The 24388-nt window shown below is 42.4% G+C and overlaps 1 protein-coding gene across 1 annotated transcript in view; it reads left to right on the top strand.

Annotated features, from left to right (window-relative positions):
- The window catches only part of LOC121697883 (neural cell adhesion molecule 2-like), a 228751-nt gene that overhangs the window by 200546 nt on the left and 3817 nt on the right, over positions 1 to 24388 (top strand). The window contains exons 9-15 of the mRNA XM_042079672.1: positions 3407 to 3594; positions 4079 to 4175; positions 6366 to 6539; positions 9122 to 9241; positions 10135 to 10256; positions 14658 to 14832; positions 20788 to 20995. Coding sequence (XP_041935606.1) covers positions 3407 to 3594; positions 4079 to 4175; positions 6366 to 6539; positions 9122 to 9241; positions 10135 to 10256; positions 14658 to 14832; positions 20788 to 20995 — 1084 coding nt within the window. The remainder of the gene's footprint in view (positions 1 to 3406; positions 3595 to 4078; positions 4176 to 6365; positions 6540 to 9121; positions 9242 to 10134; positions 10257 to 14657; positions 14833 to 20787; positions 20996 to 24388) is intronic.

The following is a 24388-nucleotide window of genomic DNA, read 5'->3' as shown; positions in this document are numbered from 1 at the left end:
TTACCAATGGATCTATGTTTCATAACAATAGCAGCCATTATAAATGGTTTCGCAGCATGTGTGAATACGGACACCTGCTTCTGTAAGCAGTATATTCTGGAGAACATCACAACATCTGTTACATAGCCTCTCTCATTGGCTATGGTGACTGTGTTAGGGTTGATGGTGTCATTGTGACATCATCCCCCTAGACCCCTCCAATCATTGACCGCATTGTCTTCAACCAGGCCATCCGTCCAACAGATCAACGCTACTATGACAGCTAAGGGGAAACAGAGAGAACGGAGGAAGAGAGGGACAGAGAGAGAGAGAGAGAGGGAGAGAGAGAGAGGGATCAGAGAGGACAGGGAGGTAGGGCACTCTGACTAAGTACAGTGGGGTCAGCCAACTGATGCCGGAGCGCTAATGAACTCCTTTATTCACTCTCAGAGAATGAGAGCGACCTTGTTCTCCCTCCTTCTCCTCCTCCCTCTCTCCCTCCCTCCCTCCCTCCCTCTCTCTGTTTCTCTCTGTCTCTGTATCTCTTGTTCCCTCGCTGTCTCTTCCCCCTGTCCCTCATCCCTTTACTCCCTGGATATGCAAACATTAATCATCATAAAGGAGACTTTCACTCGTCTGTTGTTGAAACAGCAAGCCTCTTCGCTAGTCCTTTTAAGAGCCCAAAAGCCGGCTCTCTCTCAGAAAGAAAGTCTCTTAAACTTCACAAGCTATCACAAGCCGGTAGTGAAAGTGAATGCCAATTGTCCTGAAAGAGTGTATTTTCTCATTTGGCTGCATAGGACAATTGTTTCCTCTAAACAAATTATGTCATTTGTATCAATTACTATATAATCGATTGGATATGAAAATATATATATAATGTTTTCCATAACACCTTTAATTCCTCTTGTTGGCACGTCCACCATCAGCAGGCTACAAGCAATGTACCACTGCTAAGGTGCTAAGATAGTTTAGATAGCCAACTTGGAGCCCCTTACACATTTTGTGTGTGTGTGTAGACCAAAGTCTTCTCTCAGAGTTGGGCAAGCTAAAGCTTTTTTGTTCTTACTTTAACTTTTTTACTCCGCTTTTTTTTTATTTATTTATTTATTTATTTTTTATTCTAAGCCAATTAAGGGAGAGACTTCAAAATGAAATAGAGTTTCTCATTACCGCCAGGGTCGTGCTGTGGATAGATGATGGGTGGCGGGTTGGGTTTGTTTAGTCTGCCTTGGAACGAGCCCAGGCCCTGATTTGGCAGCCCAGAAAGAGGCCTCTGAGTCCTGAGTGTAAGATCGGCTTAATAATGAGAACTGAATCTGGACAGGATTTGCTGGAACAAGAAGCAGATTGAACCTGATAAGGTGCTGTGAGGACACAGAGTGTGTTTGGGAACGCATTCAAATATGCTTGTGACTTAAACGGAGAGAGGACATGTTGTTCCTCTGTTTGGCATCAACTCTGATGCTCTCGTCATATGATGCCCATATGGAAATAGTGATTGGCGACTTGAAGTGATTATTGAGTAATATGTGAGAACTGTGAAGAATGTCTGGGTTTAAGGAAGGCCATGTTATTGTTATCTACTGTATACATTACTTTTTCCTTTGAAAACACATGTTTTTATGTAGAGTAAAACTTTACAATTGTATGTACATATTGTACCTTTCTGTGTCTCTGAGGTCGATGTGAGCAATGCCTTTAGGAGGGTTAATTGTAGAAAAGCTGCTGGACCGGATGGAATTTCTAACAGGGTTTTGAAATCCTGCGCTGCTCAGTTAGCTCCTGTGTTCACTTATATCTTTAACACATCATTGGCTCAAGAGACAGTTCCTACGTGCCTCAAGCAGTCTGTTATCGTTCCAGTACCAAAAAACAAAAGTCCATCATGTCTGAATGACTACCGCCCAGTAGCCCTGACGTCTACAGTGATGAAGTGTTTTGAGAAGCTTGCGAAAAACATTATCTGCTCATCCCTCCCTGCCTCCTTCGACCCCCTCCAATTTGCTTACAGAGCCAACAGGTCTACAGAGGATGCCATCTCAAACCTCATGCACACCACCTTAACTCACCTGGAGGAGGGGAATGGGAATTATGTGAGGATGCTGTTCATTGACTTTAGTTCAACATTCAACACGATAGTACCTCTCACCTTGGTCACAAAGATGAAGGCCTTAGGACTGAACACCACCCTGTGTCACTGGATATTTGACTTCCTCACCAACCATTCACAAGTGGTTAGAGTGGGGGGTCTGACATCTGACACATTAACCATCAGCACTGGTGCTCCCCAAGGCTGTGTTTTGAGTCCACTGCTGTACAACATCTACACACATGACTGCAAAGCCAACAGTTCATACCTCCATCATCAAGTTTGCAGATGACACAGTGATCTTGGGCCTGATTAGTAACAACAATGAACAGCTCTACTTGGATCAGGTTGATGAGGTGGCACAGTGGTGTCAATCTAACAGCTTGACACTGAATATCAATAAAACCAAGGAAATGGTAGTGGATTACAGAAGGAAGCAGCAGAACTACAGTTACACCCCACTAATGATCAGCGGGCAACCTGTAGAGAGAGTCACAAGTTTTAAATACCTTGGTGTCCACATTACTGAAGACTTAACATGGACTGTTAACACTCAATATGTTCTGAAGAAGTCCAGACAACGACTCTACTTCCTTCGTCAGCTAAGGAAATTCAAAGAAGGCCTTCTACACTTCAGCGGTTGATAGTGTTCTAACTGGTAGCATCATCACCTGGTATGGGAACTCCACAGTTAGAGATTGTAGTACTCTGCAGAGAGTAGTGCGCTCAGCTGAACGTACTATAAGAACTCAACTCCCTACTCTATAAGATATCTATTCCACACTTACATCATCACTGTCATCACCTCACATACATACAGCACACTGCTTGCTACAGTAAGCCTCCTCTACATACTTGCTGCACACTGCCCCCCCCCCCCCCCTACATACACAGCACATTGTCTTCAGGATCTTCTCCAACACACATCCTCTACATACTTACAGCACACTGCCCCCACCTACCCACACACACACTACACACACACACACACAGTCACAGCTCCATTCCCCTCCCGCCCACACACACATCTTCACTGTCATCACTCACATACATCATACATACAGTACTCTGCTTGCAATAGTAAGTCCCTTCACCATACTTGCAGTACACTTAATCTACTAAACCCCTCTTCTACTGACTCCAGACATAATTTCACTGCATTTCTTACTTCCAGTAACTATATGCATGTGACAATAAACTTCCTTGTATCCTTGTATCCTTGTATTTTTTTTATGACAAAGACAGGTTGCATTCAGTCCCACAGTTCCTGGTTCAGATATCACAGGACACTAAATACCCATGTAATGTAATACGTTCTTCACTGTCCACCAACAGATGCCCCAAAGTTCCAGAACAACCACACCATCTTCTATTCGTGGGAGGGCAACCCTGTGAACATCAGCTGTGAGGTGATGTCCAACCCACCGGCCACCATTCTGTGGCGGCGTGAGCGCTACACCATTTCCAGCGAGCCAACCGCCAACACACGCGTCCACAGTGGCCCTGGGCGCTCACTCCTAGAGGTCAGAGGTCAATCGCTGCCGTCAGTCATCATGCTGTTACCATTAAATACTGGACAATGCAGTTCAGTTCAGTTTTATTGACTAATATCATGCCATTAAAAGTAAACATTGTGTAGACATTGTGTACTGTAGAAGTACTTCACAGAGAATAAGACCTAGACATTCTACTGTCTGTGACCAATGTTTAATACACCTGTTACAGAGTAAAGCTGCTATAAGAAGTAGTTACAGGGGTTAAGAAATGAAAAGTTGCTCATGAAAATGCATTTGAGTTAAAACATTTAGGGATTTGTGAGAGGAAGTAAGATTTTGTAAGTTATTATTGTATCAAGAATTTAGCAGTGAGTTACAGTACTGTATGTGTGAACTATATGTCTTTTAGTGTCCCTGAGTCATATTATTATTCATTTATCATTCAGGCAATGTCAAACAGCTTATCATGTACCCCCCCTCTCTCTCTATCTATGTCTGAACACTCCCAAAGGTCACCCCGATGTCAGAGAGGGATTTTGGCCGCTACAACTGCACGGCGCGGAACAACATTGGTGCACGCTACCAGGAGTTTATCTTGGCTCAGGCAGGTGGGTATTTGGGACGTGCTCAGATCGCCTCGGCTGAATAACACTGTCCTCAGGTCACCTCTCGCATCCACGTTCAGGTCATCCCGACACTGTCCTCACCTTAGCCCACCTCACCCTCGTGTGCTTGGCCACAGATGACCTCCTTTTCCCATCTCTGCAGAATAATATCCTGACGGAACTCCGGACCTGATCCATTTTCAAAAGCCATGCTTCAGTGGAGACTCACCTGCCATGAGATCTTACAGATCAATAAAGTTTTAATCTGTGATGAAATCTCCGAGGCACCGTAGTCAGATCGTTTGAAGATAACATCTTTTCTCTTTTGAGGACATACTGAGTAATTTAGCATTTGAATTGCTATGCTAATTTCCAGACAAAGGAGAATGTTTCATACAGTATCTATGAATACCTATGTAAATGATATCTACATACATAAAATGTCATACCATGTCAAGTTCACATATGGTTCTTCAGAACTTTGTTACAGTAAATGTGATTAACTTTCCTATTTTCTATTCATTTCCATGGCAATTTAGAGCATTATACACTCTTCAAAATCACACTTCATGACACAAATAATGTCCTCTCTTTCCCTGTCCACATTTCAAGATCTTGAAATTGTGACTTACTATCTTGACATAATGAGGTAGTGACTCTGTATCTTAGCTCTGTGCAGGTCCTTGGTCAAACACAGTCCACAATGTCAATATTAGATAATTTTCCCACTTGTGTCACTATTAATCTAAAGTGGGTATTACCAGGAACTGTCTAATTACCTGTCTTGATTTACAAGTCACCATTGATCAGTAAAGATCAGTAAACCATTGAACAGTTTTCACCAGGCGTGAAAGTGGTTTAGTTTGTCTGACTCCACTTTTATGTGCTCTGTAAATGGATAAAAAATGATAAATGTAAATGGTAAATGTAAATGATAAAATCGTCAAGAAGGATTACATTATTTTCTCTGATGTCTGTCTCTAAAGAGACAGTCAGAGAAAAATCAAGTGAGAAGCACACCATTTCCAGACAGACATAGAAGAAATTGTAGAGAAATTTACATTGTAATAGAAGAAAAATAGCAAAGGAGAGAGAGAGCAAAATAATCATAAAGTGAAAGCAAGTGAGAAGTACAAAATGTCGGACATAGATCAGAAGAAAAATAAAAAAGAGAGAGAGAAAATATGAGATTAGGGGTGCAGGTGGGAATGATAAGAAAATCTTCTACCATCAGCTGTCACACTGTGCCTTCCTCACAACAAATGGGAAAAAAAGAAAGAAAGAAAGAAAGAAAAGAAAAAGAAAACATGCCTCTGTTATTCTCCTCTGGGTCCTTTTCTACCCATTTCCCTCCCTGAAAGGAAAATGAGAAACGACAGGAAAGGTGAGAGAGGATGAGTTCTCTCAGATCTCTTCAAAAGATGCAATGTGGGTGACCAGGTCCAGGACTGAACTGGCAGTGCGTAGAGACACTGCTGTGAGCGGTCAGCAAGACCCAGGTTCATCTCTGAAGACGCTATTATCAACAGGCTCATGCACGTCCACTTTACAGTGATGGCGAAGTGAGAATACTCAGAGGAAGAAGTGAAAGATGAGTGGACACGAAGGACAAAATGGCTTTTAATCAAATAAAATGTGCTGAGATCTCTTTGATCTTATACAGAATCTCAATTAAAAGTCAAAATCCACTTGGACATAAGGCTTTAATGTAATCCAGAGGGTAAAAACAATGTGTGTGTGTGTGTGTGTGTGTGTGTGTGTGTGTGTGGTGTGGTGCAGGTTCAACGTTAACTTTTAAAATTGGTTGCCAGCTTGGCAACCATGCATGAGGTTTTGGTTGCCAAAGCCAATCAAACTTGGTCGCCACTTGTAGCAATTTGGTAGCCACGGGCAACTGGGCAACCATTAATGTCAAGCCCTGGTGTGGTGTGTGTGTGATCTCCACTACTGGCATCCCAGGACCATGGACAGCTACCAAGCCAAAAGCATACGTATTCTAAGAACTCAGTATAACACTATCCAATGGATGAACTAGTGAATATGTGTAAGAACTACAAAACACCGTAACCTTGTAGCTTCTCTGTTAACTTTCTCAGTGGGCTCCAGTTGCATTCCTCAGTATGAGGTTTTCAGGAAACTGCAGGCTAATGACCAGCATGCTGTACTTTTGTGTCTCTTTCCATTCTGCTCCAGATGTCCCCTCAAACCCGTACTCTGTCCGTCTGACTGCTGTAGCCCAGCGGATCGCCACGGTGGCCTTCATGAAGCCCGACTCTCACGGTGGCGTTCCCATTGGCCACTATTTGGTCAATTACAAAGAGCCAGCTCATCAGGAGTGGAGGTCGGTGAGGTCACATGGAGTCCAGAGTGAGTGCACTTTAATCTGTAATCTGTAATCTGGCCTTCATGCACGGCTAAAGGCATGTTTCTGTCAGTAACATTTCCTTGACGGTACTCTGCTAACAACACTCTGCTGATATTCAAATACAATGCTCAAATGCAAATATAAATACAGTGAATGCCCATTCATCCAGGTCCAGGACATTAGTTGGTTTCGCAGTAGAGTAGCAGTAGGTCTTTTATTGTAGTGTAGGATCTCTATCAGGCTTATGTGTTTATTCGGGTGTATACACTGTTAATCAAATGAAGTACATATGAATGCCTATTCGCCTGGAGATCAGATAAGACCAGAAGAGGATATAGTAATAACCAATGGACAGAGAGGAATAAAGATCAAGGGAGAGTGAAAGAGAGAGAGAGGGAGAGAGAGAGAGAGACAGTAATCATTAAACCTTTAATGTAATGTGCTCTCCAATGCAACCTGGTTTTCTTTGAGAAAGAGGAGAAGACTGTTAATGGCCATCTGCTTAAACAGAATGGCATTTCGATGGGGGTAAAAGCAATTGAATGTGGACAAAAGCATCGTTTAAATTGAATCAAGTAAAAGTTTGTGGAGCAAAAAGCCATTCTACTGTGTTATGGGAAATGAATACTTTTCATGGCAATGCTGATGCACTTAATAGAATCATTTCAGAATACTTTTTTGGTAGGGCTGTGAAGTGTGGCCGTTCAGCAGTGAAGCACTTGGGTTGCAATGAGAGTGCAAATAATGTTTTTTTTTACAGAAGTTTGTGTGTGTGTGTGTGTGTGTGTGTGTGTGTGTGTGTGTGTGTGTGTGTGTGTGTGTGTGTGTGTGTTTGCGTGTTTGTGTGTTTGTGTGTGCGTGTGCGTGTGTGAGTGCATACAGTATGCATGTGGGTGTGCTTGTGCGTGTGCGTGTGTGTGTGTGTGTGTGTATGTGTGTGTGTGTGTGTGTGTGCATGTTTGCGTGTGTGTGTGTGTGTGTGTGTGTGTGTGTGTGTGTGTGTGTTTATGTGTGTGTTTATGTGTGTGTGTGTGTGTGTGTCTACTTCAAGCATGTCAAACACTAATTCATGTTGTTATGCTCACTGCAATTACATGTCAGTTGAAAGTTCAGCACTGAAACACTAGCTCATTTGGTTTGATAGTGGGTGTGACCCTTATTCCCTCCACATTCACGAGTACTGAACACAAAGGAACAGCAAAGGCCAGAACATGGGATTGGCCTGCAAGTGCCTCCAGCCCAAACTCTGAATGCTTGTCCCTCAGAGGATATCATAGAAACACAAACGATTATTTAGTTATTCATTTATGTATTGATAACACAAATTCTCTCTCTCCCTCTCTCTCTCTCTCTCTCTCTCTCTCTCTCTCTCTCTCTCTCTCTCTCTCTCTCTCTCTTTCTTTCTCTCTTTCTCTCTCACACACACACACACACACACACACACATATTCACACAGACAAACACACCACACACACACACACACACACACACACACACACACACACACACACTCACACACACACACACACTCATACACACACACAGGGGGGGAAATGAAAGACATCATCATTTAGAGATTATAGAGAGAGATTGCTCATTTGCATTCAATTTGGGGTTGTTTTGCATTTTGTTTTTCTTATATTTTTCTTTGTTGTTTAATGTTTTTTTGTTGTTGTTTTACTTGCCTTGATTCAATAAATCTGACTTGTTCCTAATAGATGTTTGTGAGTGTGCCATCCATGAGCATTATCCAAACCCTAGCTGGCTGTCAGACTTGGTTTGCTGTGAGGCCCACAAACAGACAGTGCCCTCCTGTTCACTCATCATGGGTCCATTTTTTTGTTTTAGCGAGTTTTGCAAGCAGAGATTAAGTTTAAATTAAATATAATCTGTTATCACTGGATTTGAAAACGCTTCAACATGGATGGACTCTATGTCTATCTAAATGTGACATTTTACAACTGCTGTTGAAAAGAACACAATCACTGCAGAATGTATTGAGCATTTGAGGTATTTTTAGAGGATACAAAGCTTGTCTGTTAAATATACCACATTTGATACTTGATATTTGATACCTGAAATGCATGGTACGTTTTGCAGTAATTGGGTTGTCAACAGCAGCTTTCAAATGTGACATTGAGCCAGCATGCTCTTGTTTTCTTACAATTCTGCTCCGTTTTGTTCTGTAGGTGAGCAATTATCTAAATTGTCCCAAATATGTTTTTGTTTGCTAATTGTGTCATGGAGCCATGTTTGTTTTGAACATCTGTTTTGTTTGTACACACATACTGATACCATGGGAAACAGAAACTGCTCAGTTGATTGATTGTTGAGTGTGTGTGTGTGTGTGTGTGTGTGTGTGTGTGTGTGTGTGTGTGTGTGTGTGTGTGTGTGTGTGTGTGTGTGTGTGTGTGTGTGTGTGTGTGACAGAGAGAGAGAGAGAGTGGGATTAGTCTGCGTTTTCCACTGCCGATTAGTGTGTGTGTGTGCTGAATATTATCACTCTGATAATTCTGAGAAATCATTCATTAAAATCTCTCTCTATCTCTCTCTCTCTCTCTCTCTCTCTCTCTCTCTCTCTCAGCCACAGTGGAGCTCACTAACCTGGAGCCCAACACCACCTACGAGGTGCGTGTTGCAGCAGTGAATGGCAAGGGCCAGGGGGAGTTCAGCCACACAGAGACTTTCCAGACCCTCCCCATCCGTGAGTCTCCCCATTCACTACTCATCCTCCTCTCTTCCTCTCCTCCCCTCTTTCTCTATCCATTCTTTTGTCAGTTTCCTCTCTAGTTTGTCCTTTAATTTCACAGTATTCTTTTTTTTATCAATTGGCCTATTCCTTTTCCGTACAAACGTCCCTCAGTCTCTAAGTTGGTGGTAGCGTAGTAGCTGGGCTAGGGTTCAATAGGAGCTGGGCTAGGGTTCAATTCCACCGTTGTGCCTTTGAGCAAGACACTTAACACCAAATTGCTCTGGGGACAATAGCCCTTGTAGTATAAATGTACATGTAAACATTAACCACATAGTTTCTCATGGTCAGACCTATACAAGCAGAAATAGAAATACAGGCCATAAGCAGAGTAAACTCCGTAAACTCTGTTTTGCTCTGTAGACCTAAGTGTATTGTGGACAAAAAATGATGGATATACATTACTCATTGACCCAGTATACAGGCTCATGCTGGACTCTATCAGATTCTAATGCAGACTGTGCTCAACTGTCAGTTGACTAGCTCATACTAGCCAGACTAGCTCATACTACCTGCAGTCGGAAAATAAATATATTGAATACATTGATTTCAATTTTATGCTTTCCATGTCTATTGTAATTATATGACTATATATGGTGTAACATTAAAAGTTTTTCAATTGCAAACAAAGTAAATGGTGCAGGACTAACAGACATTGCCCTGAATTATAAAAATCTCTTCACTGAGAGGTTAAGAACCCCAGAATTTTTTCATTTTGTTCATTAAGGCCCCCTCCTGTGGATGCTTTATGCTCATAAATCAAACACTATTTAATTTGATTTCCTACAAAGTCTATCCACGGATATTAATTTGACTCTGCCCAACCCCCCCCCCCCCCCCCCATGTAGGTGAGCCTAGCCCCCCCACGGTGCTCGGTCAGAGAGGGGTGGGGAAGGCGTATCGGCTGGGACTCACCAAACAGGATGACGGGGGCATGCCCATCGTGGAGTACATCGTCAAGTACAAACCGGTCAGTGTCAGCTCGGGGTCACACACTAAACGGGAAACACTGTCTTCACATTGGTTATGTCAACAGGAGGGATTGCTTGTGTTTACTCCTTGAAAACCGTCATGCAAGTGGAAAGACTGGATTTATGTTGTTGGTTGACTGTTTCTGTATTCACCTTTGTGTGTGTGTGTGTGCGTGCGTGCGTGCGTGTGTGTGCGTGTGTGTGCGTGTGTGTGTGTGTGTGTGTGTGTGTCTGTGTGTGTGTGTGTGTGTACATGTGTATCAGTAACATTTGTTTTGTTTTTGCATGCTTTCTTTAAGCCTTAAAGACAAATAGCTTTTATATACAGTTGGTTGTGTTTTGGTTTTATATAGCATAGGTCGCTGGTTATTTACACCCACAGAGTGAGAGAGAAAGACAGAGAGAAAGAGAGTTACAAACACATTCAGAATCCATGATCTAATTTTAAGCAGAAAAGTCATCCCCACCATCCATTATCTGTGAGGACAATTCAGCTATTCTGTATGCACTAATACTGTGACATCTCCACCAGAGCCAAAGCAAAACAGATCTATGGTGCTTTATCTTGTTTATATATAGTATACCAATAAGTGGCTTACTATGGCTGTACTGTAACATGAGAATAATCTGAGCATTAAATGTGGATTTGAGTGGCATGCGTGTCTCAGCTAGTTTCATATCCTCCTCTGATTAGAATGATGACAGACCTGCATCGAGATGCCGAACTCTGTGTGTTTGTGTCTGTGTCTTTGTGAGGAAATGCTTTGAAGTTGAGCACTGTGAGAAACTGAAAGGATTGATTTGGCATGCTTGCTTTGAAAAGTTACAGGAAAAATATGTTTTATGTGCCGTTCTGTTCTGCTTCCAAGCAACATGCTCATTAGGGATCCAAAACACATGAACCACCCGCCCCACACACACACACACACACACACACACACACACACACACACACACACACATAGACAGAGAGAGAGAGAGAGAGTGTGTGTGAGAGAGATGCACATGTGTACCCCAAAACCTACACATGAACATATACATTATGTCATAAGCTTTCACTAGCCTGAGCTGGTTTGGCATAAATAAACTGTGATCATTTATCAGTGAAACGTGAAGGTGAGAGTCAGAGAGAAAGAGAGAGAGAGAGAGACGGAAGGATAGATTAAAGAGGAACTCTTCCCTTTCTATTCAGCACTCATTCATTCCATCTGTCACTTCGTCTTTCCCCTCTGCCACGGTGAGCTGTGCAGAGTGATGGGCAATAATGATACTTCAGATGAAAGCTGGACAGGAGAGGTGGGCAGTGTTAATCAAAGCTTCTGAGGGCCATTGACCAGAGAAAGCACCGGCCTCCACCCTCTCAGTTCCATGCCACACCATTCACTTATTCTACTGACCGCTCTCTCAATTTCAATTCAATTCAATTCAATGAGCTTTATTGGCATGACTACATTTTACAATGTTGCCAAAGTAGTAATAGAGAGAACTACATCAAAATTAGCAATTAATAGTGATAATAACAACAACTGACATGGACTATGGAGAATAATACTAATACTACTACTAATAATAATAATAATAATAATAATAATAATAATAATAATAAAGAGAGAAAGCTCACACACACACACACACACACACACACACACACACACACACACACACACACACACACACACACACACACACACACACACACACACACACACACACACACACACACACACACACACACACACACACACACACACACTCCACCCCCAACAACCACACACACTAACACACAGTGTTTTTCTCTTTTTGTATATTTCCCCATTTGACTCACTCTGAATCTCAACTGAATCTCAGCTGGATTACTGAAGCTAAGCAGGTGTGGGCCTGGTTAGTACTTGGATGGGAGACCTCCTTGGAAAATTAGGTTGCTGCTGGAAGTGGTGTTGGTGGGTGGCCAGTGGTGGCACTCTTCCCTCTGGCCAAAAAAGATCGTTCCCAATGCCCCAGTGCAGTGACGGGGACATTGTACTGTTAGAGATGCCGTCCTTCGAATGAGACGTTACCGAGGTCCTGACTTACTGTGGCCATTAAAGATCCCATGGCACTTATCGCAAAGAGTAGGGGATTCCCCAGTGTCCTGGCTAAATTTCCAATCTGGCCCCCTAATCATCCCCCACTGTAATTGGCTCATTCACTCCCTCACTCTCCACCTCAAGCTTGTGTATGGTGAGCGTTCTGGCGCATAATGGCTGCCGTGCATCACCCAGGTGGGTGCTATACATTGGTGGTGGTTAGTGCCCCTTTCCATGTGAAGTGCTTTGAGTGTTGAGAAAAGCGCTATATGAATGCAACGTGTTGTTTGTGTTGTCTGTCTTCCCTCTCTTTTTCTCCGCCAACCACCTCCCATTTCTGCTTCATGCTCTAAGAGTGCGTCCCGTAGCGCGTTCAGTCCCTAAGTCCCAAATTCTTTTTCAAGCTATCCCCCAGAACGTTTTTCTCTCTCTTTGCAAATGGCACTCCCCCCGCACTCTCCATCTCAAGTCCTTTTAGCATTTAGAGAGCCCACGCGTTAGGGGGGCCATGAGAACCAGAGAGACCGCGCGCCACACCATCACACATCTGAAGCGCATTAAAAGCCCGCCATCGCACTCCGGGTCCCCGTTAAAGGCGAGATATAAAACTCGAGCGTTTGGCATTGCCGATTGATGAGGATCTCCATAAGAGGACTGCACCGTGGCGACAGAGGAAGCAAGGGCAGTTGTTAGCGCGAGCGAAAAGAAACAGCAAGGAAATTGATTTCTGACATTTTGAGGGAAATGGTGTTTTTTTTTATGTATTTATTTATCTATTTTCCAGAGGAGGGCTGTGCAAGGTCTTGCGAGAGTATAGAGCAGGGAACTGTGGGAAGGCTTTTGGGCATACCGCCTCCTTGTTTCCTGACCGAGTCTCCTCTCAGATGCTCAGACTAAAATGAGCTGCCAAAGAGATAAGCTTTGCCTCCATCTGAACAAATATGCACTGTCGTCGCACACACACCATCAGTATCATATACTTTACAATCAAATGGCTGCTTCCCAAAGCATGTGCATTCATAGAAATATGAAAAGTTAAACCTCTCTAATGCGAGGTGCAGATGTCAGAGCTAACAAACAGCAATTGCATTGTTGCAATGTTGTAATTACATCGCTTGATTGGATTTTGAATTTGATGGTCTGTTTGCATTCACACATTGTTTAATCTGGATGGGTTTTTTTCCACAAAATGATTTGGCTATATTTTGCTATTGTGTGTGTGTGTGTGTGTGTGTGTGTGAGTGTGTGTAGGTGTAATGCCTCTTTTGAAACCAGCATTCTATGAATTTCATGAATTTTAATCTTGTTTTAGTACTGTTCATGTCTGCATATACTTGTAATCACAGTATTACCAATTGTGTCACAACTAGGGTTGGTAATGAATAATCGATGATCGATTATTTGTTTGTAAGAATTTATTCGACTAAAATTCTAAGCCTAATAAATAATCATTCTAGTCGTGCGCATTATGAGAACAGCTTTACAGCTTGTAATCTAAGTTAAAACTCAATTGTCAAATAGGCTAATTGCCGCCAGCGTTGAGCTGAAGTTTAACAGAATACAGTCATTAGACCGTGTTATTTCTTAATGTCATTATTTTCCAATGTTATTATTATTTTTATTTTTCAAAGGTCTAGGCTGTAGTCTAGTGATCAGGCAGTGATCAGGCAGTGATGCGTTTGCATAGCCTACATGTTAAAAATCTGTCGGATGCCATAATGCACTGTAATAAACTAAAGTTGACTACTAAATGACGTATTTCCTTAATAAATCTATTTTTGATAAATCAGTCCTGTCATGTGCGTGTTTTGACCTTAATTTGTGTGGGGGTGATGGTGAAGGCAAATTCAAACCATGTCGATGGCTCTGAGCGGAGACAAGTGACGTCATGCTTTAGTGAATAATCGATTAATTGTTTGATAACGTTATCAATATTCGAACATTAAAATTCCTGAAAAGTCCCAACTCTAGTCACAACAATGTGTGTTTGTGTGTGTGTGTGTGTGTGTGTGTGTGTGTGTGTGTGTGTGTGTGTGTGTGTGTGTTCGTGTGTAGGAGTACTGCTCCTTTGAGATCAGCATTGCTGGAATTTCATACATTTTAATATTCACTGTTGCCACATGCCACATGCCACCATGTACTTGCAATTGCACTGTAACAAATGGTGCAGTAACCATAAGTGTGTGTGTGTGTGTGTGTATGTGTGTGTGTATGTGTGTGTGTGTGTGTGTACGTGTGCACGTATGCATTGTGTGTGTGTGTGTGTGTGTGTGTGTGTGTGTGTGTGTGTGTGTGTGTGTGTGTGTGTTTGAATGGTCTGCGGTGTGTCCTAAGGATAAGGATGACCAGTGGATGACCAAGCTGGTCCCTGGCGTGAGCGAGTTTGCCCTGCTCCAGCCCCTGCAGTGGAACACGCGCTATAGTGTGGAGATCACCGCACGTAACATCAAAGGCCTGTCCGAGCCCACCTACTTCACCTTCCTCATGCCCCAGAAGCCGGACATCACAGGTATGCGCTGGTCCGCTATCAGACCCAACGCAGGTAATGGGTTACTAACCAGGGCCCTCCTCTCTGTATAGTGCACATGTACAGTAGAGCATGGTGTGTGTGTGTGTGGTGTGGTGTGTGTGTGTGTGTGTGTGTGTGTGTGTGTGTGTGTGTGTGTGTGTGTGTGTGTGTGTGTGCGCTGGTCCGCTGTCAGACCCAACGCAGGTAATGGGTTACTAACCAGGGCCCTCCTCTCTGCATAGTGCACATGTACAGTAGAGCATGGTGTGTGTGGTGTGTGGTGTGTGTGTGTGTGTGTGTGTGTGTGTGTGTGTGTGTGTGTGTGCGCTGGTCCGCTGTCAGACCCAACGCGGGTAATGGGTTACTAACCAGGGCCCTCCTCTCTGTGGAGCATGGCTTCTGTTAAGTCACATGTCCATACTTGAAAAGTAACACAAAGTAACACAGTAACATAACATGCTTTTGGTGTGTGTGTGTGTGTTGTGGTGTGTGTGTGTGTGTGTGTGTGTGTGTGTGTGTGTGTGTTTGGTGTGTGTGTGTATGTGTGTGTTTGGTGTGTGTGTGTGTGTGTGTGTGTGTGTGTGTGTGTGTGTGTGTGTGTGTGTTTGTGTGTGTGTCTATGGTGTGTGTGTGTGTGTGTGTGTGTATGTGTGTTTGTGTGTGTGTGTCTATGGGGTGTGTGTGTGTGTGTGTGTGTATGTGTGTGTGTGTATGTGTCTGTACAATGAACAAAATATGTTAAATGGATTTATGTGCCATTATGTGCAATTTAGTTTTGGTATTCTGTACAGATGGATACATGCAAAATTGTGTGTATAATATGTATGTGGATATTTCAGTGATAGTATGTGTGCATACTGTATGCAAATGTGTGTGTCTGTTTGTCTCTGTAACGGTGTGATGATGTGTGTAGGTGAGTGTGTTTTGAGAGGATATTTGTACATTTCTGCTGGTCTGTGATGGTGTGTATTGTGTGGTAGATGAGCTGTGTATGACTCTCTGACAATGATATACAGTTGGATTCATTCGCATTCACACTTACATTATCCAGTCTGAAACATCCATAAATGGGACCCCCTATACAGGCACACTTAGACACACACACAAACAGAGAGAGAGAAAGCAAGAGAGAGAGAGAGAGAAAGAGAAAGAGAGACATACACACACACATAAACCGTTGTACTCACCTATAGCCACTTATTAATTCCAGTAAGCACACTCCTGTCTATCTGTTTCTAAACAATCCCACTTTCCAATTCATTTGTTATGCATAATGCATTGTGCTCTGGGTTATCACAAATCTCTCTCTCTCTGTCTCTCTCTCCCTCTCTCTTTCTCTCTCTCATTCACTCCCTCCTGGTTTGTTTCACAGTGAATGGACTCGCACACGCTGTAGTTCACACTCTGTCTATAAACTAGGGGAGCAATGTCATTCATTGCCATTCCGCCCTTGGATCTAGATCAATTTACTCTCACAGTCACACACTGTCCTCATATGATTTCTCTCTTTCTTTCTCTCAGCAGTCTTACAGACAAAGCATTCACACACACACACACACACACACACACACTCATACTCTCTCACACACACCCGCACGCGCACACACAAACGCGTACGCACACACACACACACACACACACACACACACACACACACACACATACTTTCTCTCTTTCTGAACTTGGCTCAGTTCAGTGAGAAATTGTATGTGAGAGGACAGTTTCCATTAATGACTTTGGGGGCTTGTTTTCAACTGGTGAAGTAGGATGATTATTTTCTGTGGTATTTCAATGGTTTTCTTTTTTTTCGTTTTAAAAGATAAAGGGTTTTAGCAGTCAAAAGTATCTCTCTCTCTCTCTCTCTCTCTCTCTCTCTCTCTCTCTCTCTCCTTTCTCACTTTTCTTTGTCTGCGTGATTCCCTATTTTTGTACTAACTCTCATCCACTCATTTTCGTCTCCATTGTGTGCATTAGCACGTCCGCCTCACAGAAACATGGCCCACCACTGCACACACACACACATACATTCAAACCCACATATACTCTCTCTCTCTCTTTTTCTTTCTCTCTCTCTCTCTCTCTCATACACACACACACACACACAGAAACATGGCCCTCTGCACACACACACACACACACACACACACAAACACACACAGAAACATGGCCCTCTGCACACACACACACACACACACACACACACTCATGGAAATGTGGCCCCACTGCAGTGTATCCTGCGTGAGCTGTGAATCTAATTAGCCGGTGTGAGACGGTCTCTGCTTCCCGGGGCTCACACCAACCGCTCAGCAGGATCTGATGGCGGCTCTCCATTTGCAACGCTTGTGCCAGGCATTATTAATAGATTATGTTTTCAGGAGGACGAGAACAAAAAACAATGCATTTTCAAATCACTGATGGTCTGCATTTGTTTTTCGAAAGCCAGCAATGATCTAAATGTTCTTTTTTTATTATTATTATTATTTTCTGGTATTCATTTTCTTGTTATTTTCATGCTTTTAATAAAACTCCTGCAACATTAATTTATGATAAATTACTAATTCATCGCAATAACTCATAATTACTCATTTAATTACGAATTATTAATTTATGATACATTGTAGCATCAAATCTTAATGTCATCCTACTGATTGCCTATCCTTCGCTTGTTGAATTGCTTTATATTACATTTTATCGTATAGTTTGACCATTGCACGCCCATTGCTGGATACGTCTGGATATTCAAATATATTGCTGTCACCATGTACACTAGAAGCAGTGGTTCAGCAATGGTCTTGATGTTAGAGCTATACTGCTCTGCTCTACAGTATGTGTATCAGATGAGCTGTCAGCCTTCAGGATTCAATATGGTTGTCCTGAGACTTTCTGCCTCAGAAAGACAGACTATAGCTGAGGGCATTTCTTTTCTCCTCATACCTGGTCAAAACTACTGAACATATTAAAAGACAATAAGTCCTAAATCACATCATCATGACATATCTGGACATAGCTCTGGACATAGCCGCCCCCCCCCCCCCCCCCACACACACACACACACACACACACACCCCACCCCCCCCCCCCCCCCCCACACACACACACACACACCCCACCCCACCCCTCTGGGCACCAAAGAACGCTTTCATATAGTGGAGACAGCACTGCCTCCAGACTGCCCAATAATATCACCACCAAGCAGACACATTTCATTTGAGAGATCCTCTTGTCTGATATGTGAGTGGGCTCAGAGGAGAGGGTGCACAAACAATAAAAAAGTCATTTCAAAATGGCCATGTTGTGACATTAATGTCATTGGTATCACTGAAAAGAGACAGGGAGGGAGGGAGGAGGGAGGGACAAAAAGACATTTGTGGTTTATCAGAGGGATAGAGAGAGAGAAAGAGAGAGAGAGAGAGAGAGAGAGAGATAGAGAACTGTAGGAACAAACAAGACTCAATCAAAAAGTTCACTTGAGAGTTTGGCAAAGTTTAATGTCTCTGCCTTTTCCCCTCATTTACTGCGCTAACGCTAATGTTCCCCAGTAGAATTACAATTCTGAGCATCTACACTAGACATTCCGCTAGCCTCAGCTAAGCGCCCACCTTTCAGATCCAATCACAGAGAGTTCCATCACCAGTCAGCTGCAATGGTTCACTGGTGTCTGGCAAAAATGCAGGAGGAATTGCCACCACTTACAAAGCTGCAGATGCTACAAGTCTTAAAAGAGGAACTAAATTAAATTACCGAGGGGAATAAATCAAATGTAAAGTCAATTATCACTCTGATGACAATCAAACTGGAAGGTCTCTACAGACTAGTGGAGACAGAGACAATAAGGATATAAGAAGGCGTTTAGACTCACTAAGACCAAGTGAGCCGTTCCCCTAAAGCTTTTTGCGCTTGTTGTGATGATATATGTTGGACTTATCTGCTAGTCGGCCAACATGTCTTCGCTTTTAATTTAGCGTCACTGATCTCTTTTTTTTGGTATCTTGGTACTGACTTGTCAACTGCTCCTTATTACAATGTAGTTTTTAAGATGTCTCTAATTAAAATGAACGAACTACAGCAGCTTAGCTCACTTCAAGATATAATATATGACACGTGTGTGTGTGTGTGTGTGTGTGTGTGTGTGTGTGTGTGTGTGTGTGTCTGTGTACTTTGGGTTGCTGCAAGAGGGGTTTAAAATAACCTTTTATCTTAAAATTTCATGGCCAGCAGCGATAAAAAATCACACTGAGATAAGAAGTGACATTGCATCCATGGTATTTTCTGCTTCACAGAAATATTGCATTCTGATTCAGGTGTGCAAGTTATCAGACGTTAGTTCAACTGACAGAGTCATGAATGCAGAGCCATAGTTGAACAACAGGAGGTAATGTCTGTATCACAGAGGGACTCCAGTGGTCACATGGAGCTAGATGCCTGTAAATTACAGGTTGGCTGTCATTGGAAAATCAAGGGGAATAAAAGGTATGAAAGTATCTTCTTAGTCATTGTGCACATCCCAGGTGCAGGACAAAAACTGTTGAGAAATATTTAAAAAGACTGAGCACTTTTTGATTATTTTTGTTTTGTGTGTGTGTGTCTTTTATTTTGTCAAGCCAAGCCTAGCATGACAAAATAAGTGTGCAGACTTTTTAAGTATTTCAGGAAATTATCTTTTTCCAGATCCATTCCCGGAAAAATATAGTTTAATATTATCTAGAGGTCTTTGTAAAAAAACTACCCGTCTGGCTCGAGCATGCAATAAACATTAACAATAAACAATAAACAGTGAAATTTCAATGTGAGAAAGGGAATATTGATAAGTAGTACAATTAGAACAATTTAATGGCATAACATACTGTAGAGTTGTAGATGGTAGCTTTCATACTCCAACAAGCCTCCCACAGCTTCCATTTGTCAACACTTGCCACCGAGTCTCGAATGTGCATTGCACTTTAGAATGCACTAATGTTTTTTTAAATATGTTTTTATTTTTATTATTTGTTTATTTCTGAAAGAGAAACACATTCTGTAATTTGGTGAAAATCTATCCCATTTCTTTATAACTCCAGCCAAGCATCTCAACAGTGTGGTCAAAAATAAGAGGATCTGGATGGATGCGTTCAGTTCTCTGCCTGCCCTCTGCTCCGTCCATTAAAAGCGTCATTGTTATTTTTAATGAAGAGGCCATTTCCTCTCTCGCTGAAAGGCTTGCCAACATAGTGTCCTTGCCAATACCTAGACCTCTCATTTATTCTAATAGTGCTATCGCATCTGCTGTCGTAATAACGTTAATGTGATTTGCCCTCACAAATGACACCGTTTTTTACTCTTTTATTTCTCTTTTATTTGAGGTGGTACGACTTAAATGCCTCAATTACTGGACTCATTCTTTACAAAAAATCTTTTCAAACGTTATTGTTGTTTTAGAAGTAGGTCTTTTTCGAGTTGAATTGGCCACTTTTCCACTTTTTCTTCCACAAGTTGTTGCAAAGTTACAGAAAGTGCTTTGTTTATAAAGTTTCAGAATGTGTATCTCACTTCCAAGTTTGAAACAGAATAGTACCTTTTCATTATCTCCTTTCTGTACTATCAGATTATAGTAAATGGTGAGACATATTTGCCCAGTCCACATCATTAGTGACCCTGCCTTATGGATCGTGGGTGAAAATGCTGAGTCTGCATGGAGATGTTTCCTCAGGAGTAATTGAAAAGTGTAGCCGACAGAGAACAGATGAAGCTATGGAAAGTCATATTTACCTGGGCGGATTTGTGTGTGTGTGTGTACTGTATGTGTGTGTGTGAGAGAGAGAGAGAGAGAGAGAGAGAATGAGAGAGAGAGAGAGAGAGTGTGTATCTGTGCTTGTGTGAGTCTGTGCGTGTGTTTGTGTGTGTGTGTGTGTGTGTGTGTGTGTGTGCGTGCGCATATGTTGCAGCTCTGTTGATATTCCCTTCTCTGTCTGGTCTCAGCAGACTCCCTCTTCAGCAGCCTGGGCCTGGGCGCGGTGGTGGGTCTGGGTGTGGCAGCCGTGCTGCTGCTGCTGGTGCTGGTGGACGTCAGCTGCTTCTTCCTGCGCCAGTGTGGCCTGCTCATGTGCCTCACCCGACGCCTGTGCAGCCGCAAGAGCGCCACCAGCGCCAAGGGCAAGGAGCTGGAGGAGGGCAAGGCTGCGTACCTGTGAGTGGAACACACACATGCACACACACACACACACATACACTCACACAGACACACACTCAGACACACACGCACACACACAGATACACACACACACACACTTACGCATACACACACACTCAGGCACACACATACACACACACCAGGCTACTTACAATATAAAACCAACACACACATGCACATGCATACACACACACACACACACACACACACACACACACACACACACACACACACACACATACACACACACACACACATACACACCAATCTACTTACAATGCCACCCCCCACACACACCCTCACATACTTGCACAGGCATAGATATAGATATAAGCAAATGCTTGTATAACAGCAAATAGCTGGAGACCAAGCCATGTACATATAATGAGATACATTCTTCCATTCCTTGGTAGAGATGCATACATATTGCCAGTTACCCATCATCATATAATGATTTCATGCAGACACCAAAAACACCCAAGCCGGCAGGGACACCCAGGAAACAAACTAATCAAAACAATTGTACATGCCTATTGTTACTGTTCCCTGTGCAGACACATACATAATACCAACTCATGCACACATACATACATACATAGACTGACCATTCAAACAAATACAGCCTGTTTGCGTGCTGTTACGCATGGATTTGTATGTTTGATACACCGACAGCTTCATGTATATGAGCACAGCAGGACACTATTGCACGCGACACATTCCCTCCACATCCTGGCATGTCTCATTATCCACTTGTCACCTTCTGCTGAGATCTCACTCCCTTCATCACTTGTTTGCACATTGTTCAGATCCACTGTCACTTCCTGTGTTTTTCTGCACATGCTCACTGTATTGTTTTCACCTGTTTGTCTGTGCATATACAGTGTGAATGAATGTTTGGATGTGTGATGATAACACTTGCATTAGTTTGTGACAATGAGGTGTTCAAAGCTGCAGACTCAGCTCAGAGATATACAAATACTGGTAATCATTTCAAAACAAAGACAAAATATGTGACCCTGCAAGGCGAAACCAGTCGTTTTGGTAAAATTGACAAAATTAAGTTAATGTGCTCACATGAACAGCCATTGACTAAGCTTTCCAACGATATGTATTTTGAGGGTATTGCAAAAAGTATCGCTAAGATAACCGCATCCAAAGTTGGCATGGTTCTCCTGTCACGATACGCCAGAAGAGGAGAAAATCACCTTTTTAAGTAAATTGTCACATGCAATAGTGTGATGACACAGCTATTATTAGCCTTACGGTAGCGCGACTTTGAAGCGGATGACTGACTATCGGCTTCTACACACAGCTGCGTGCGTTGCGTTGCTGGAGACGCATCCCATTCATTTTACATGGGCTTATGTCATCCGTTGCCGAACTGAATTGTGGGTCCGTTGCGTCGCGTTTCTCCCGTAGCTCGCGTTGAGAAGTTCAGCTGGTGCTGCACCGACAGACGGCACAGGCCAATCAAGCCAATCGACGGACGGCACCAACCAATCAAATTACGGTTATACTTCAAGTCTTTGCATAGCTACCGTCGGGAACACCCACTGGCATGCGTTGACGGAACGCAGCTGTGTGTAGGAGCCGTATGTCCAGTTTTATCAACCGAGTGAGTGTCTTTTTCTGCCCCCTAGTTAATACCAGGGACGGTCATAAGGTGTCACTAGAATATAATTAATGTATTTCGGGGGAAGTAAGGGGAGAAGAAGTTTTATGTACACAGATTGTTTAGGCTATACAGTAGGCCTACTTTTAAAATGTGCTACTGCTACGTCAATGGAAAACTTCTGGTCCATAAAATGACGCCAGGATATTTCTAAAAGTTTGTGCTTTTGACCGTTCGTACCCTGAAAGGCAAGTCTTTCACATTCATATTCAGTTACATCTGCCAAGAACGATAGAGAGCTTACACATTGAGTAACGAGTAGCCTAATGAGTAGGCTACATTTTAGCCCTACCGTAAAACCTTATAGCGGTGTGGACAAATGGAATGACTGCTAATGTGTTTAATCTCCACCTAAATAAAGTCAGGGTTTAACAGTCAAAAGGTATGTTTATCCGTGAAATTTGTTCACAATATGAAAGTGTAGACTGTATACTGTCGAATTATGCAAAAACGTGAAATTCGACATTTTAACCCGAACGTTTGTTTATCATGGATTTTCTCAAAATAGCACTGTGCAGATAGTTTTGATGGGAGAAGAAGGCAAATTTTCACCACTTTCTTGGCAGTCTAAGAGAGTTAAGAGAGTGGTGAGAAGCACACTTGCTGGAGAAACTAGCAATGTCTAAGGGAATAGATAATGACATTTTTCTTGCTACACTGTTTTCTGAAAAACAGGGGATGCCGAGCGTGCTCCACCTTTAATCTGTGTAACTGACAATTATTAACTTGTTGATGCACTTAAGTCCACAAAGTCTATCTCTGAAAAGAGACTTCACCTTGAAATGAGTAGTATCAAGGAGCTTGTCCAAACACAGAAAATTGAGCGTGTTCTGTGGAACAACACAAAAGAACAACTTGCAGACTGCTTAACCAAAAAGGGGGCCTCACCTCAACAGTTACTGAAAGCACTAAGTGTGAGACACTGGAAACTTGAGTGGTATAGCCTACTCTTATTCATAACAACGTGGTACTTGAATATTGTTAAAAGATAAAATGTTTTGCACTGTTGTTATGTTCACTTTATTGGAAAGCCTCAGGGTTTATATTTTTTTATTTATTTTTATTTTAAGAAGAGAGTGAGTTTGTTAACTGTGAAATATAATATGTTGTATTTCATATGAAATCACGTAGGGATTTTTATTGTGTAGAAAACACCTATAGGACTGTTATTGTGTAGGAACCGGATGTTGATTGTGTGCAGTTCATGAGTGGTTGTATATGACGGCTGTCATTAAAAAGTTAGAGAACTTGACGTTGTGTTTTATCCTTGAATAACAGCATCCCTTACACATCTACTGTATGGGTGGAATGGAGCTGACCTTTGACCCTATGCTAGGAAAAGCTGTGTTTTCTTTTCACACTCTTGCTCTGTTGGAGACACAAAAAATTAAAAAAAGTTAGAGTCAGATATAGAGATACTTAACTGTAATATATTTTAGGTTCTTTAAGCGGAAATATGGTGCAACTGTTTGAGACACAAAACAAACAACAGGGAGATGGTAGAAGGAAGTAAACTGGGAGTTTATGTATGCACCATCTGAGGGAACATCAACTGTGTAACTGCATTTTAGTGACTCGGTGGTGAAGCTCAGCGACTGCCTTAAAGGACAGATTAAGCATGTTGATAGTGTCATTTGCAACTTGACACACACACACACACACACACACACACACAAACACAAACATACACAAACAGAGAAAGCCTCCCAGAAGTATGG

Source organism: Alosa sapidissima, chromosome 22 (genome assembly GCF_018492685.1).
Source record: "Alosa sapidissima isolate fAloSap1 chromosome 22, fAloSap1.pri, whole genome shotgun sequence".
Taxonomy (NCBI): domain Eukaryota; kingdom Metazoa; phylum Chordata; class Actinopteri; order Clupeiformes; family Clupeidae; genus Alosa; species Alosa sapidissima.
The sequence above is the reverse complement of the archived record's forward strand: the minus strand, read 5'-3'. Positions and strand labels throughout refer to the sequence as shown.